The following is a 12,947-nucleotide window of genomic DNA, read 5'->3' as shown; positions in this document are numbered from 1 at the left end:
TAGCAGTAGAGGAACACATGACACTTCTGTCACAGACAGTGTGGAGTCACACTATAGTAGTGTTCACCTATGGAGATTGTCTGGGAGACATAAGCATTGAGCAGCACATTAAGGCTGAAGGGGAAGACCTCCACTGGCTTGTTGACAAATGTGGGAACAGATATCATGTCTTCAACAATAAGAAGAAGAGAGATGACACTCAGGTGGCAGAGCTGCTGGTGAAGATAGATGACATGGTGGCAGGAAACAGAGATGGACACTTTGAACATAATGGAGACGTTTGTGAGAAGATCTCAGAGAGGAAGAGGAACATAGAGGAACATGTCCAGACATTCATGACCAAGAAACACAGTCAAATAACTGCTCTGAAAGGTAATGTTTTTAAAATATAATTCTGCCTGGTAAATTAATAATAATAATAATAATAATAATGATTATTATTATTATTATAAACTATAATAATCAATAAACTAGTATACTAGTAGCAAAATTAGTCAATGCACAAGGTCATAACACGTCGCATCATGGCATGTTGTGAACTTGTAGATCGGCTATAAGTCTGTCGGTAGATATTATATATACCGAACCAATAAACAAGAGCTTGTGACTAAATAATAACTAAGTTGGATCCATGAACACAGGTTATTGTTTTCCCATTTCCTGAAAAGTAACGTAAATTAATACGTAATTTTGGACATACAAGGTTACTTTGTGCACCATTTTTTGGGCCAAAAATAGCCGATCTACAAGCTCACAGCGCGTTGGAACGTGTGTCTTAATTGTAATAATTCATATAACTCAATCTCTGAATCCAGGCTCTAAATATTTAAATCAGTTCAGTGAACTAATGTAGAGTTTGTGTCTGTTAGGAGAACATCAGAGTCTACCAGATGTGGGGGTGATGTTGGCTGGTGGAGAGCAGGAGCAGAGGAACAATGCTGGAAATACCATACTGCAGCAGAATGTGTTTCAACAAACTCCATACCAGGTGAGTAATATCATATTAATGTGATGTTATAATGCATATACACTCAGATATATTCAAATTAAACAGTAAAGAGATCAAATTTGTTTTTTTCTGATGATAACATGAACATGCTGTCATAAATGTTTAATGTCCTTTTACTTTTTTTTTTTAAACTTCTTTCAGTTTTTAAATATAGCCGATTTACTAGTCACAACTTGTCACATTGCAATGCATTGTGAACTTGTAGATCTGCTATTTTTTATTAGTCAAAGTATAAAATAGAATCATGTGATCATTGAACTGTGATCAATACACACAACTGTTCTCTCTCAAAAGAACGCAGAGTCATTACATAAGAAAGTAATACTTTAAGCTTACAATGCCACACAAGCTTGTAGATCAGCTGCTGTATATCTTTTTTTTATGAGACTTTTCACCAATGATGACATATGCCAATAGGGACAACAGGTTGAAAGTGGTTAAAAAATAATGAATAGAAGTTCAGCAGTGTTGATGATCTATGCTATGGCATACACAGACCATACGCCATCTTATACATTCCTTCAAATGTCCAGGGTTTTGTGCGTGTATGTGTGTATCATCATATATGTATTTTCAATGCACGTTCAATGGTTCGTTTGGAAACACTCTGAGAGGCGGAGTTCCACCCTCAACCCCGCAACGTGTATCATTCATAATACAGTGCTCAACTCAGTGCGCTGCGCTCCTCCGCTCAGATCAAAGCAGAGGCTCACAGCGCACTGAGCCAAACTAATGCACTGCCTGAGCTCTCCGTGAGTGAATGAAAATGCCGAAACGCAATTACAGGGCTGCCAACCCTCCTTGATTTTGCAGGAGTTTCCTTGATTTCAATCACATCTCCTTGAGGACTCATTGATTGTAATTTTTCCTTGATTTCTCCTTGATTTGGTATCAAACTCCCCAAATTCACCAGAACACAGGAAATGATATCTACTATTGATTGATTGATTGAATATTTTATTAGGCAAAAAAATGTAAAACAGCACAGTTGCATTTAAAATATTTTGTCTAACAGGTCCGTTCATGAAAGTCCTTGCGGACTTGTTTCCAATGAGGGCCTTGGTATTCAATTCATAGACTATGTTAAAAAGTTTCTGGGGAAGGACCCCCAGACCCCCCGCTTGGGGGCTGTAGACGTGGTCAGTGCATGCAATCATACAGAGATCTCTGTCAAGGTTGAGGGAAACTCTTTAGACAGAATATAATGAAGATTTTGATTGTTATGATTAACATACAGTAAATGTCATATTCCAGGATTTTAAAGCCCAGACTAAACTGACAGAATGTGTCAGACAACGGAATGGAGTTGCTGGAAGAAATGTGACTGTGGTGAACTGTCCAGACTGGTCGACTACGCCTCCATCACAGAAGATGAAAGACGTCCTTCTACGCGGTGTGACTCTGTGTTCTCCTGAACTCCACACTGTCCTGTTGACTGTTGATGTCAGGTACAATTTCTCTGAAGCTGACAGGAGATCAGTGGAGAAACACATGGAGCTGCTGGGGGACAGAGTCTGGACACACACTCTGGTTCTGTTCACACAGGGATACTGGCTGGGAGAGAGACGTGTTGAGGAGTACATAGAGTCCGAAGGAGAACCTCTGAGGTGGCTCCTAGAGAAATGTGGCTACAGATACCATGTTCAACATGGTTTCAAGAGGGACATTTCAGAACTAACAGAGCTGATTGAGAAAATAGAAGACATGGCGATGATCAATCAAAGTCATGAATCAAAGTCACCTCAATGTGAGAATGAGTCCACTAATAATATTAATATTAGTATTAATATTAGTATTAATATGAATATTAATATGAATATGAATATTAACAATAAGGGTAATAATAATAATAATAATATATTAATCTTGTATTATTATCATTGTAAATGTCTTGCTGTCTGTTGTCTTCTGTTCCAGTGAGCATGTCTCCTTACAATAAGGTCTTTGATTGGCTGGATAAGATGCCTGCATCCATTTCAGGATATGGTTCCATGAGTGAAGGTCCTACCCAGACAGATACTGAGGGGATGAGTGTGAGAGATGAAGATGTTTCGTAAATATTAGCATCTTTATCTCAGTGCAGATACATAATAATATCTCAAAATGTACATAACCATAATGTAATTAATTACTTACTCATTATTCAAGTAGGTCTCCTAGAATCTGTCCCTAGACAAGAGAAGAGAGGAGATGAAATTTGAGAAAAATATAATTTATATTATAAAATATATAAAGTTTGGCAAGGACCTGAGGGAGTGCCGCCGTCCAGTTGTTCGGATATGCGGTTGTCCAGAGCCGCTGATCCGACCAATATGTCCATGTATAGGCATACTGGCCCTCATTTATCAACGCGGTGCAGACCAAATAATGGGCGTACGGCGAGATCACCGCAATTTTCACGGCATTTATCAATATATCCTGACGTTGTCTTCAGCGTATGGCCCGTTCAAAACTCACGTCTGGTCACGAGCAGTTGTTGGCGTTGGCTGCACCCGTTTGTTCCATTGTAGACTTGCGGAGCAGCATTGTCTCACCGCACAGGCATCTGGACACATTATATCCACTCCACAGTGTATATATATCCCACTAATAAATAATCCCTGTGAAAATATATCATTTTATAAAGTAATTTAAACAAACTGCTTTAACAGTCATTCAGATAAGATTGCAGATCTGGCTGCATTGAAAATAGCAGATCTACACGCTCACAAGCGTCGCATGGCGACGCGTTGTGAGCTTGTAGATCTGCTGTTTTCAAAATATACGAGCGCTTTTGTAACCTCACTGTCTTTTCATGGACAGTGAGGTCTACAAACTTACAGTAGCTTGTCCTATGGTATGGAGTTATGTAGGCTACAACCTACTGGGTTAAGGATATAAACCCGACGCTCCAATCTCTTATTAACGTGGCGGCACGGGATCACTGCAGCCCGCCCAAGTCTCATGGGGAATAGCCTACATAACTGCTTTATTTTAGTGTAACTCGAACGCGCACTGCTCGGTATGGGTTAAATAAATGTATATACATTCATGGCGATGTGAATTCATGTAGGCTACAAGCCTACGTGACAAAGATTGTACCGTTACGGATTACATGAAAGACACAGTTGGGCATGTGTGTGTGTGTGTGTGAGAGAGAGAGAGAGAGAGAGAGAGAGAGTGTGTGGCGAGGCGAGCGGGGGAAACTCTTTCTTATTGGCTTTTCATGATTTGTTTGGTCATATTCTGGTTCTTCATGTCGTAAAATCGGGGCGTTTCGAGAATATTAAAGGCGTGTTATTTAAATGACGCTCGTTTTCAGCCGTCAGAGTTATCAAAGCTCCGACCAAATGTACGCTAGGATTGGCTGTATAGGATCGCTTCATGAATGTGACTTTGACGTTGCCCTACGGCCGAATTTATGGAAAAAAACACACAGTTTTTTACGCTCCATTGATAAATGAGGGCCAATATGTGTGGGCATGCCAATATATATGGGCATATATACTGTTATATATGGTCCATAAAAGACCAATCAGATATCTGTCCTTGGACAATGAACAATCTTAAATGAGTTACCTTTAGTGATTTGCCAGTAATCAAGAACCAATAGAATATTTGAGCTGGGTTAATACAATAAGTCACTTAAAATATGCTGTAACACTCTGGCTGAAAGTTGTGTTTTCTTCGCATAATTCTTAGGATTTATCTACACGATCTTCGGAAGAGGAGGAAGAGGAGGAAGAGGAGGAAAAGGAAGATGAGGACTCTGGTGAGAGACATGGATCATATCTCTTTTACACTGCAAGCCTCCAAGCTGCTTCTGATCCACTAACTGTCTGTCTTTACTCTCTACAGAAGACTGGATGAACATGATGAAGGTGATGGAGATAGAAAGTGGAGAGGAAGGTAAAAAGAAAAGTCAACACTCCTTAATCGATTGTACGATGAACTCTAAGTGTTTGTGTGAATACAACATGAAGGATTACACAGAACTAAAAGGGTTTCTCTTTAATGTCTCCTTGTAGAGTTCAAGACACCTGATCTGGGTGATTATGATAATGGTAGGTGAGAGATGAATGGATGAATGGATGAATTAATATGTAAATATATCACAAATCTAAATCTGGACAAACTCTGGAATACATCATCTCTCTCAAACTATTGTCACCTTTGAGACCATGATAACATTTGACTTGATGACACTTATGTTACTGTCTAGAAGCTGAGCTTTTCAATAGAAAACATACTGTATAATCCAATATCAACAATATGTTGAATGCCTAACTAATGAAGCATAGCGTTAGTTCATGCAGGACACGGAAGTCGTGCACGCCAAAGCTGTAACCAGCGGTCAGTCAGCTGATGTGAACATCAGCATTCTGTTTCCTATTCACAGCTCAGTGGTCATTACGTCACACACTCATTATCCAATCACAGCTCACGCATGAGCAAAGAGGATCCTTTAAATACGGCTTCTATTCTCTAAGTCTTTCTTGGTTGCTGAACCAATGCATTTAGAATCAGAATCAGAATCAGTTTTATTGTCACATCACAGGTTTACAAGGTAAAAAAGTGGGTGAAATTCGTTTTTGTACATCGTTCCCATCGCAACGTTAATTTCCATAGAAAGAAGAGGGGGGGGGGGGAGAAGAAGAGGGGTGGGGGGCAAGTGGGAAGGAGATCAAAACAAGAGAGCAACGGAGCTCCTCCTCCACCCCAGCCTCCACCTTTTGATTAGAGTCTGGCTTAGGCTCAAATACTTGTGGTTATCATGTATATCTGCTTGTTTAGAGTCTTGCATATAGGCTCAAATACTTGTGTATCATGTATATCTGCTAATTCTAACTAATATGTCAATGTACTGCTGTTGTTGACATTGTATCCCTATGGGGATTTGCTTAAGCATTCTCTGAATATATGCTTAGCAGGCTGCTTCGACAAAATTCAGTGAATATTCTCCCAAGAGCGGAGCTTTAACGCCAAGCTTAACTGTATTCCATTTGTGGCAATAAATGGTTCTTTAAAGACGAGAGTGTTTCTGATTGAATTGTTATTTGTCCCTCCAGATCAGGTGTACTCAAGATCATGTTGTGAAAAATGCCAGCACATCCAGCAGGTGTTTGCCCACAGCAGATAATATTCTTGATATGATACGTACAGTATTTAAGTATGTATGACTGTAGGCGATCCTAAATGATCTCCTGTGTTTTTTGTACTTGGTAGAGCTACGGCAATAAAAGGATCATTCCTGAGAAGCTCTCCAGAGGACGCTTGCAGTGAGTCTGGACGTCATTTTGACATTATCTAGCATTCTGGTTTCATTCTATTCTTATTCCTTATAGGACATTGTGGTGGAATCTCTCAGGGAGCAAGGCACTTAAAGCAATGATGACAGACCAGTCTGCATGTTCACTATTTATTCAGCACCAAGTACAATTTACAACATAATGTCTAATCTAATCAAACACGAGAGCAGGCGTGGTGGAAGCAGAAAGCTTCTTCACATAGTTTCAGGCAGATTATACTCTCTTCCTTTCCCTATCTTCACATAGTTTCAGGCAGCTATACTCTCTTCCTTTCCTTATCTTCACATAGTTTCAGGCAGCTATACTCTCTTCCTTTCCCTATCTTCACATAGTTTCAGGCAGCTATACTCTCTTCCTTTCCCTATCTTCACATAGTTTCAGGCAGCTATACTCTCTTCCTTTCCCTATCTTCACATAGTTTCAGGCAGCTATACTCTCTTCCTTTCCCTATCTTCACATAGTTTCAGGCAGCTATCAAGCAGACAGAATCAAATCTATTCTTACCTACCAATCACAAGGTGTTTCAACACACAATCTAAAATATGAATCTTGCATACAGTATCGCCTCATAGTCTAGAAATTCCCTAACAACATTTTAATTGTGTGTGTGTGTGTGTGTGTGTGTGTGTGTGTGTGTGTGTGTGTGTGTGTGTGTGTGTGTGTGTGTGTGTGTGTGTGTGTGTGTGTGTGTGTGTGTGTGTGTGTGTGTGTGTGTGTGTGTGTGTGTGTGTGTGTGTGTGCGCGTGTGCGTGTGTGTGTCACACACACACACACACACACACACACACACACACACACACACACACACACACACACACACACACACACACACACACACACACACACACACACACACACACACACACACACACACACGTGTGCATTCTTTAGGGCTCAACTGGAAGGAGAGGGGACATATGAGTGTGAGTTAACAGGCTTGATATTTGAGGTGTCAGAGAAAGTTCTGGTGGGTTATTCCATCCTGTCCTGGTCCAAGTTCTACAAGTTCGTCCAGAACCCTTGGATGATCGCTGGTTCCATATTCAACGTGCACACAGTCAACAAGGATGCATCTGCCCTCAAGTTCATCCAGTTCCCCCACTCCCTGTGCCTGGCTGGTGAGAATATTCAGCCTGCTGGCTCTGACAAATGTAATATTAACTGTACAACTACACATATTCCATGTCTAATATTATTTTACAATATTGTTAATCCAAATAACAGTATCCTACAGCAGGGGTGCAGCCATCCCACCCACATAGAAAGCTGGCCCACCCAATCGATTTTGCAAAAAAATAAGAATTAAATAACATAACCCTAACCTAACCCTAACCCTAAAACCGAAATAAAGTAACAAAAACCCTAAAAGAAAGTAGCAAAAAACGGGAAGAAATACGAAAATCCTGCCTAGGCCCAGCCTATACTAGCGTTCTGGCTGCGCCACTGTCCTTCAGTGATATTTCTGCCTGTGTTCAGCCTTTTTTGGCATTTTGTTTTGTTCTATTAAACTGTACCTCATCTTTCCCATTATCTTCATCCAGGCCAGGAAAAGGAGAAGGTATTGGGTGTCCTACACATCACTGGCAAGAATCCCCTCATTGAGACAGTCCAGTATTCTGGTAGTCATATAAAGTGGCCAGTGTCCTCCCTGTCACCCGTGGGTGCCATCCATAGGGTTTCCATCGCCCTGGACACACCGCAGGTGGAAAACCACGGAGCCGTGATGGTCTACGAGGATCTGATGAGTAGTATCGACACTCACATTTTCCGCATCTTCCTCGCCGGCAACAACTCATCAGATATTAAAGTGAGAAGGCCACCAAGATGGAGACAAAGTTGTTTTATAATGATAGTGTTAAACATCCTTTTTCTTTTTAACCTTTAAAATAATAGACATTTAGAGCTATACGGATAGATTTCAAAGGAGCTCCCCAAAAAGTGAAAAGCGGATGTTAGAGGATGTCATCCTGTAAAAAAAGTGGTTATCAGCCTTGCGAAGACATTTCTAGCTTCAAAGAGGGCAGGAGGGAAAGGACTGAGCTCGTAACGCATAACCTCCTCCAATGCAATATAAATATAAAAATAAATCTCAATTGAGATATAGCCATTTTAAGCTCCCCGTCGCCATTTTGAACGCCGTCTCGAAAATGACACCTTTCCGGAAGGTATATTTTCCTACATTTGTAGTATATTCTTAAGCATGTCCAGAGGTACCAGAATCAATTGGAAAACACATTTTATGCCTTTTTCCAATTGAGATATAGCCATTTTAACTGGCTACTTTCCAAATTAGCTGGCCCTGGGTAGGCAACGGGGCCTTGCAGAAACCTGCGCTCCGAGGAGTGCACAATTTGGTTGCTAGACATGATTTATTTAAACTCTGCTCTGAATAGTTATTGACTAGTTGGAATGCACCAGCGTGTTCTCATTTTGACCAAAACCTTAATATGGTCTTCAATATTATTGAGTATTAACAACCTGTCAATCTAACATATAATTGTCTGGAAAGAAGTGAAAGTTTTTTTGTCTTTCCTGCTTTTCTCATTTTGTCATCACCTGTTTTCCTTGTGTGTGGCAGGACATCAAGAAGATGGTGAAGAAAGAACGTTTCAACAGGGTTGACAAGAATCATCTCTGTCTACTGGTAGATGGGAAGTACAATCTGATGAGTGAGCCAAGAGGGGAAATTCATCCTGAGGTGTGTTTTGTGTATAGGCTACAGGTGTAGCTGTGAACATGTTGTATGTAGCCTATGTATTTATTTATTACAAAAGTGTGATACAAATGTATATTAATGTTATGTGTCTGTGTGCAGTACTTGCCATTCACCCTGAAATCAACTGAGTTCAGAGGATTCTTTGAAGCATACTATAAGAAGCCACCTCCATTCGAATTGTATCTTAATTTGAGTGGTATTGATGATAACGCATGGACTGCAAACATTCGAGAAGGTAACTACTGTATGTACACAGTCACCTGTCTACTTGTAGAATGTTTATGAATATTTGCAGTGTACAGTATTTCTGAATGACGATGCCTATATGTTGTTCTCATGTCAGGTGACCTGCTGCTGGGTTCCACAGAGAAAAAGCTGCGCCAACTACAACTGCTCCGTTCATGTCGGACAGGCTCGGGCAAAAGGAGAATGCGTAAGAGTGATCGATTTGACTTACAATTTAATAATTATTAGGTTATTATTAGGTTTAATTTGTAAATATCTGGATTTTCAGCATTGTAGCACCAGACAGTAATTGCCATATCTCTTACAGATAAAATGCAGACTTCTGATGGATCAGGTTCAGGAATCACCACTAAGAGACAGTTTCTCCTTAATGAGCCAGCAGGTGATTTCCTTACTCATGAGATATATAAATCCGAACATATGTTTCTTTTTTATGTTACATAACTGTAACATAAAAAAATAAATCCATATATATATATATATATATATATATATATATATATATATATATATATGGGCTGTGCTAAAAAAATATTCAGGGAGGAGGTGCTGGTGCCACTTTGCACCACCTGGGGTCTGTCTGTCAGGAAGATCAAGATCAGTTCTACAGGGTGGTGTTGAGTCTTTGGTGGTCCCTGACCTTGGTCACTCTGACCTTTGCCCAGTACCATGACTACCAGGCATTTGGCCTTTCTGCTGAAAGAGCTTTCACCCTAGTCTGGGGTATTCAACTAGATGAGACAGGGGGCCAAAATTGTTAAATGAATTGAGGTCGGGGGCCACACAACCAGAAAATGAACCAAATCTTCATGGTTAACCGTTTAACATTTTAACCAGTTAACACCGGCTGTTAAATGGTCATTATTATTATTTGTTTTTATTGTTAGTGCAAAGGCAGATGCACAGTAATACTGTAATTGCTTCATGATGGCCTCACAGCTAGCGTTATCAGTGCCTATACCCTAGGTTGGGTTGGTGAAAGGGCCTTTCTGTGTGGAGTTTGCATGTTCTCCCCGTGTCCCCTAGGGTATAGGTACCCTAACAAAAACATGTAGTAATCCTGGTCTCTATTCTGCCTCCCCTGGCCAGCCAGGGCGCCTGATGGAGGGGCGAATATCTGTATCTGCCTGACTGCCGGGTCTGAGGAGAACGCTGTTTAGCCAGTTCAAGTTCCAGTCCAACCCGCCCAGTTGACTTAACTGAATGCCAGAGATTTGTGATGGTGTTATTTTTTTACACTAGAGAATTGTTTCCACCCAGTTTTTGCCCATTTATTGAATTTAACTGAACGTCTGGCTACGTGAGATGAGTGATAATGACAGCTGGTATTGTTTGGTGTTTGCCCCGGCCTTCCTCCACTGTGATTGGACAGCTGGGTAAAAAGTGTCAGTAGTGAGCACCGCTACTACTACTACTTCAACTCAAAGTTGAACATTATTCAACTCCGGGAGAATGGGAATATGCAGCACTCGCATTGAAAACAAGTCAAAACATACTCTGGCCTCAGGAAAAAATGCTGTGAATGCTGTGGTTATACGAGAGCATAATAGCCTACATTCTAAATAAATAACCACAGGGAATCAAGATTGAAATGTAAAGTATTGACCAACTTGAGTCCCCAGTCGCCCCTCCCTCTCCCTACATTGAAGGAAATGAGCTCACTGGATTACATCTACTGTACCAATAGTTTATTGACTAGCAAAGTTTCAACCCAACAGTGTCTGCATTACACAAGAGACCCTGTTGGGTAGAAACCCTATCATTTTATAATTACACAATTATTTAAGTTATCAACATAAGACAATATTGAATAGGTCAGATTTTCTGATTCTTTGCTGAGACGATGCAATTTATTCAGGGATGTAGACTAGTTCACTGAATATTGTGTAGCTTGTGGCTTTAGAAGCTGCTTGTCTTCTTCACATCATGAACATGAAAGTAATTTCTGCTACAGTATCAACTGATTATTGTTTTCTCTCAGGTGCATCAGGTGTGAAAGAACCTCAGACTGGCCAGACAACAGGTAAGACCTTTACTTGTCTCTGGCCTGTATATTTAACCCTGAAATCAAACCAAGACAGAATAATCGCATGGATAATGAGATAATTAAACTTTAACAAGTTCAGTATACCTCTACTTTTCTGAGGCCTGAAGTCAAGTAACAATTGTCAATCTTTTTTTCTTTTTGACAGACATGAAAGCTGAATTTGTGGAGAAGAACAGGAGTGCGCTAGTTCAGCGTGTCACAGAGGTTATGAGCATAGCAGATGATCTCCTTGACAAACACATTTTCACAAATGAGACCTATAGCAAAATCAAGGAAGAAAAGACCAGTGCAGAACAAATGAGAATCCTGCTTGATGTTACACGTAAAAAGGGAAAAAGAGCGATGTCCGAATTGTACGATTCACTGCGAAAGCATGAATCGTATCTTGTTGAAGATCTAGGTAAGAACCAACAACTTTAAATCCCTCTTTCAGTCCAGTCTGTTGGAGTTGTGTGTGACATTCTTTTTCTGTTTGTTTGTTTTCAAATTCCAGCAGAAGATCAGGGCAGATAATCATGCTGTATTAGCTCCCACTGTGGAAGCTGAAAACCTGGCTGTCTGACCTTGAAGATCACAGAAACATACAAACTGATGGCTTCTCCATGCAAAGACTAGACCACTTGTGTGACACAACCAGCTAGATTGTGCGCTTGTAGATCTGCTATTTTATTATATTTTGGGATGCAATTTCTTATTTGATATATATTGTGGAGTTTCGCTAGGCGGCCGCCTGACAGGTAAGCACCTCCTCAATCAGCCTGATCTGAGGACACCAGCGCTGACCAGCTAGGAGCGGCCACTCTAATGAAAAGCACTCACTCTGCCTCAGTCTTCACTGGCTCTCCTCGTTAAACGGACGAGTGCTCAGGCAGTAAGCCAAAACCTCCACTTATTCCTCCCTCTATATTTATGTTGGTGAAATGTCATACTATGTAGGCATGTTCGCCTCTCTTCTCTCATAGGCAACATAGGACTTGACTGGAAAAGTGCCGAAATGTGCTTGGACAAAAACGGGAGGAATTTGTTTGTATATTATTTATTTGCTATGGATGCTTTCCCCCATTCCCACTCTGTGCCATTATACTAAATAAATGCCCCTTTGAGGCTTTTGTAATACCGTCTCTTGTGTGTTGGTTTGGTTCTGTCTTCATGGATATGGATCTTATAATCAAGCAAAACATGAACAGGTGTGGGCACGTCATCAGTGCCCATACCCTAGGTGGGGTTGGCGAAAGGGCCTTTCTGTGTGGAGTTTGCATGTTCTCCCCGTGTTCCCTAGGGTAGGTACCCTCACAAAAACATGCAGTAATCCTGGTCACTATACTGCCTTCACCTGGCCAGCCGGGGCGCCTGATGGAGGGGAAAGGAACTGGTTGGAATAACGTGTTCCTTCCACGCGCTACGTCCAACCAGGGAAACTCTCCCCTGTCAGGTGACAAGAAGGTCAGTTGGCTCTCATGCATTGAAGGAGGCATGAGCTCGGCCCTGGCCTCCCTAGGTTGGCAGAGGGAAGGCAGTGCCCAGGATTACATAGACAATTGGCACTGGGTGTAAAAAATGGGGTTACAAAATCGTGGGATAAAAATTTAAGAAAAAAAAGAAAGAAAAAAAAACATTAACAGGTGTGTAGCCTCAGTGATT

At 40.9% G+C, this 12,947-nt stretch overlaps 2 protein-coding genes across 4 annotated transcripts; both read left to right on the top strand.

The window, feature by feature from the left end:
• Window positions 1-233: 233 nt before the first annotated feature.
• On the top strand, window positions 234-2,687 carry LOC308105179 (GTPase IMAP family member 2-like; the record flags this gene model as incomplete). The annotated part of the gene is made up of 4 exons (XM_080455815.1): window positions 234-372; window positions 870-988; window positions 2,264-2,586; window positions 2,669-2,687. The coding sequence occupies 4 exons, from the start codon at window positions 234-236 to the stop codon at window positions 2,685-2,687; spliced, it is 600 nt and encodes a 199-aa protein (XP_080311941.1).
• Window positions 2,688-2,689: 2 nt separating this feature from the next.
• On the top strand, window positions 2,690-12,427 carry LOC308104616 (NACHT, LRR and PYD domains-containing protein 1a allele 5-like). 3 transcript variants are annotated; one of them, XM_080455069.1, is made up of 16 exons: window positions 2,690-2,756; window positions 2,927-3,042; window positions 4,691-4,760; window positions 4,847-4,897; window positions 5,017-5,052; window positions 6,058-6,107; window positions 6,215-6,267; window positions 7,189-7,415; window positions 7,839-8,104; window positions 8,876-8,995; window positions 9,113-9,248; window positions 9,357-9,446; window positions 9,567-9,641; window positions 11,241-11,282; window positions 11,452-11,706; window positions 11,803-12,427. In XM_080455069.1, exons 1-16 carry the CDS (start codon window positions 2,714-2,716, stop codon window positions 11,817-11,819), a joined length of 1,647 nt encoding a protein of 548 aa, XP_080311195.1. In that variant the 5' UTR covers window positions 2,690-2,713; the 3' UTR covers window positions 11,820-12,427. The 3 variants fall into 3 exon arrangements, with proteins under 3 accessions (XP_080311195.1, XP_080311194.1, XP_080311196.1); XM_080455068.1 differs by having other exon boundaries at window positions 11,800-12,427; XM_080455070.1 differs by lacking the exon at window positions 2,690-2,756 and having other exon boundaries at window positions 2,981-3,062; window positions 11,800-12,427.
• The last annotated feature ends 520 nt before the right edge of the window (window positions 12,428-12,947 follow it).

This window comes from Gymnoscopelus braueri, assembly GCF_963280865.1.
Source record: "Gymnoscopelus braueri genome assembly, chromosome: 17".
Lineage (NCBI taxonomy): Eukaryota > Metazoa > Chordata > Actinopteri > Myctophiformes > Myctophidae > Gymnoscopelus > Gymnoscopelus braueri.
Note: the sequence above shows the minus strand (reverse complement) of the source record. Positions and strands in the feature narration are given on the sequence as shown.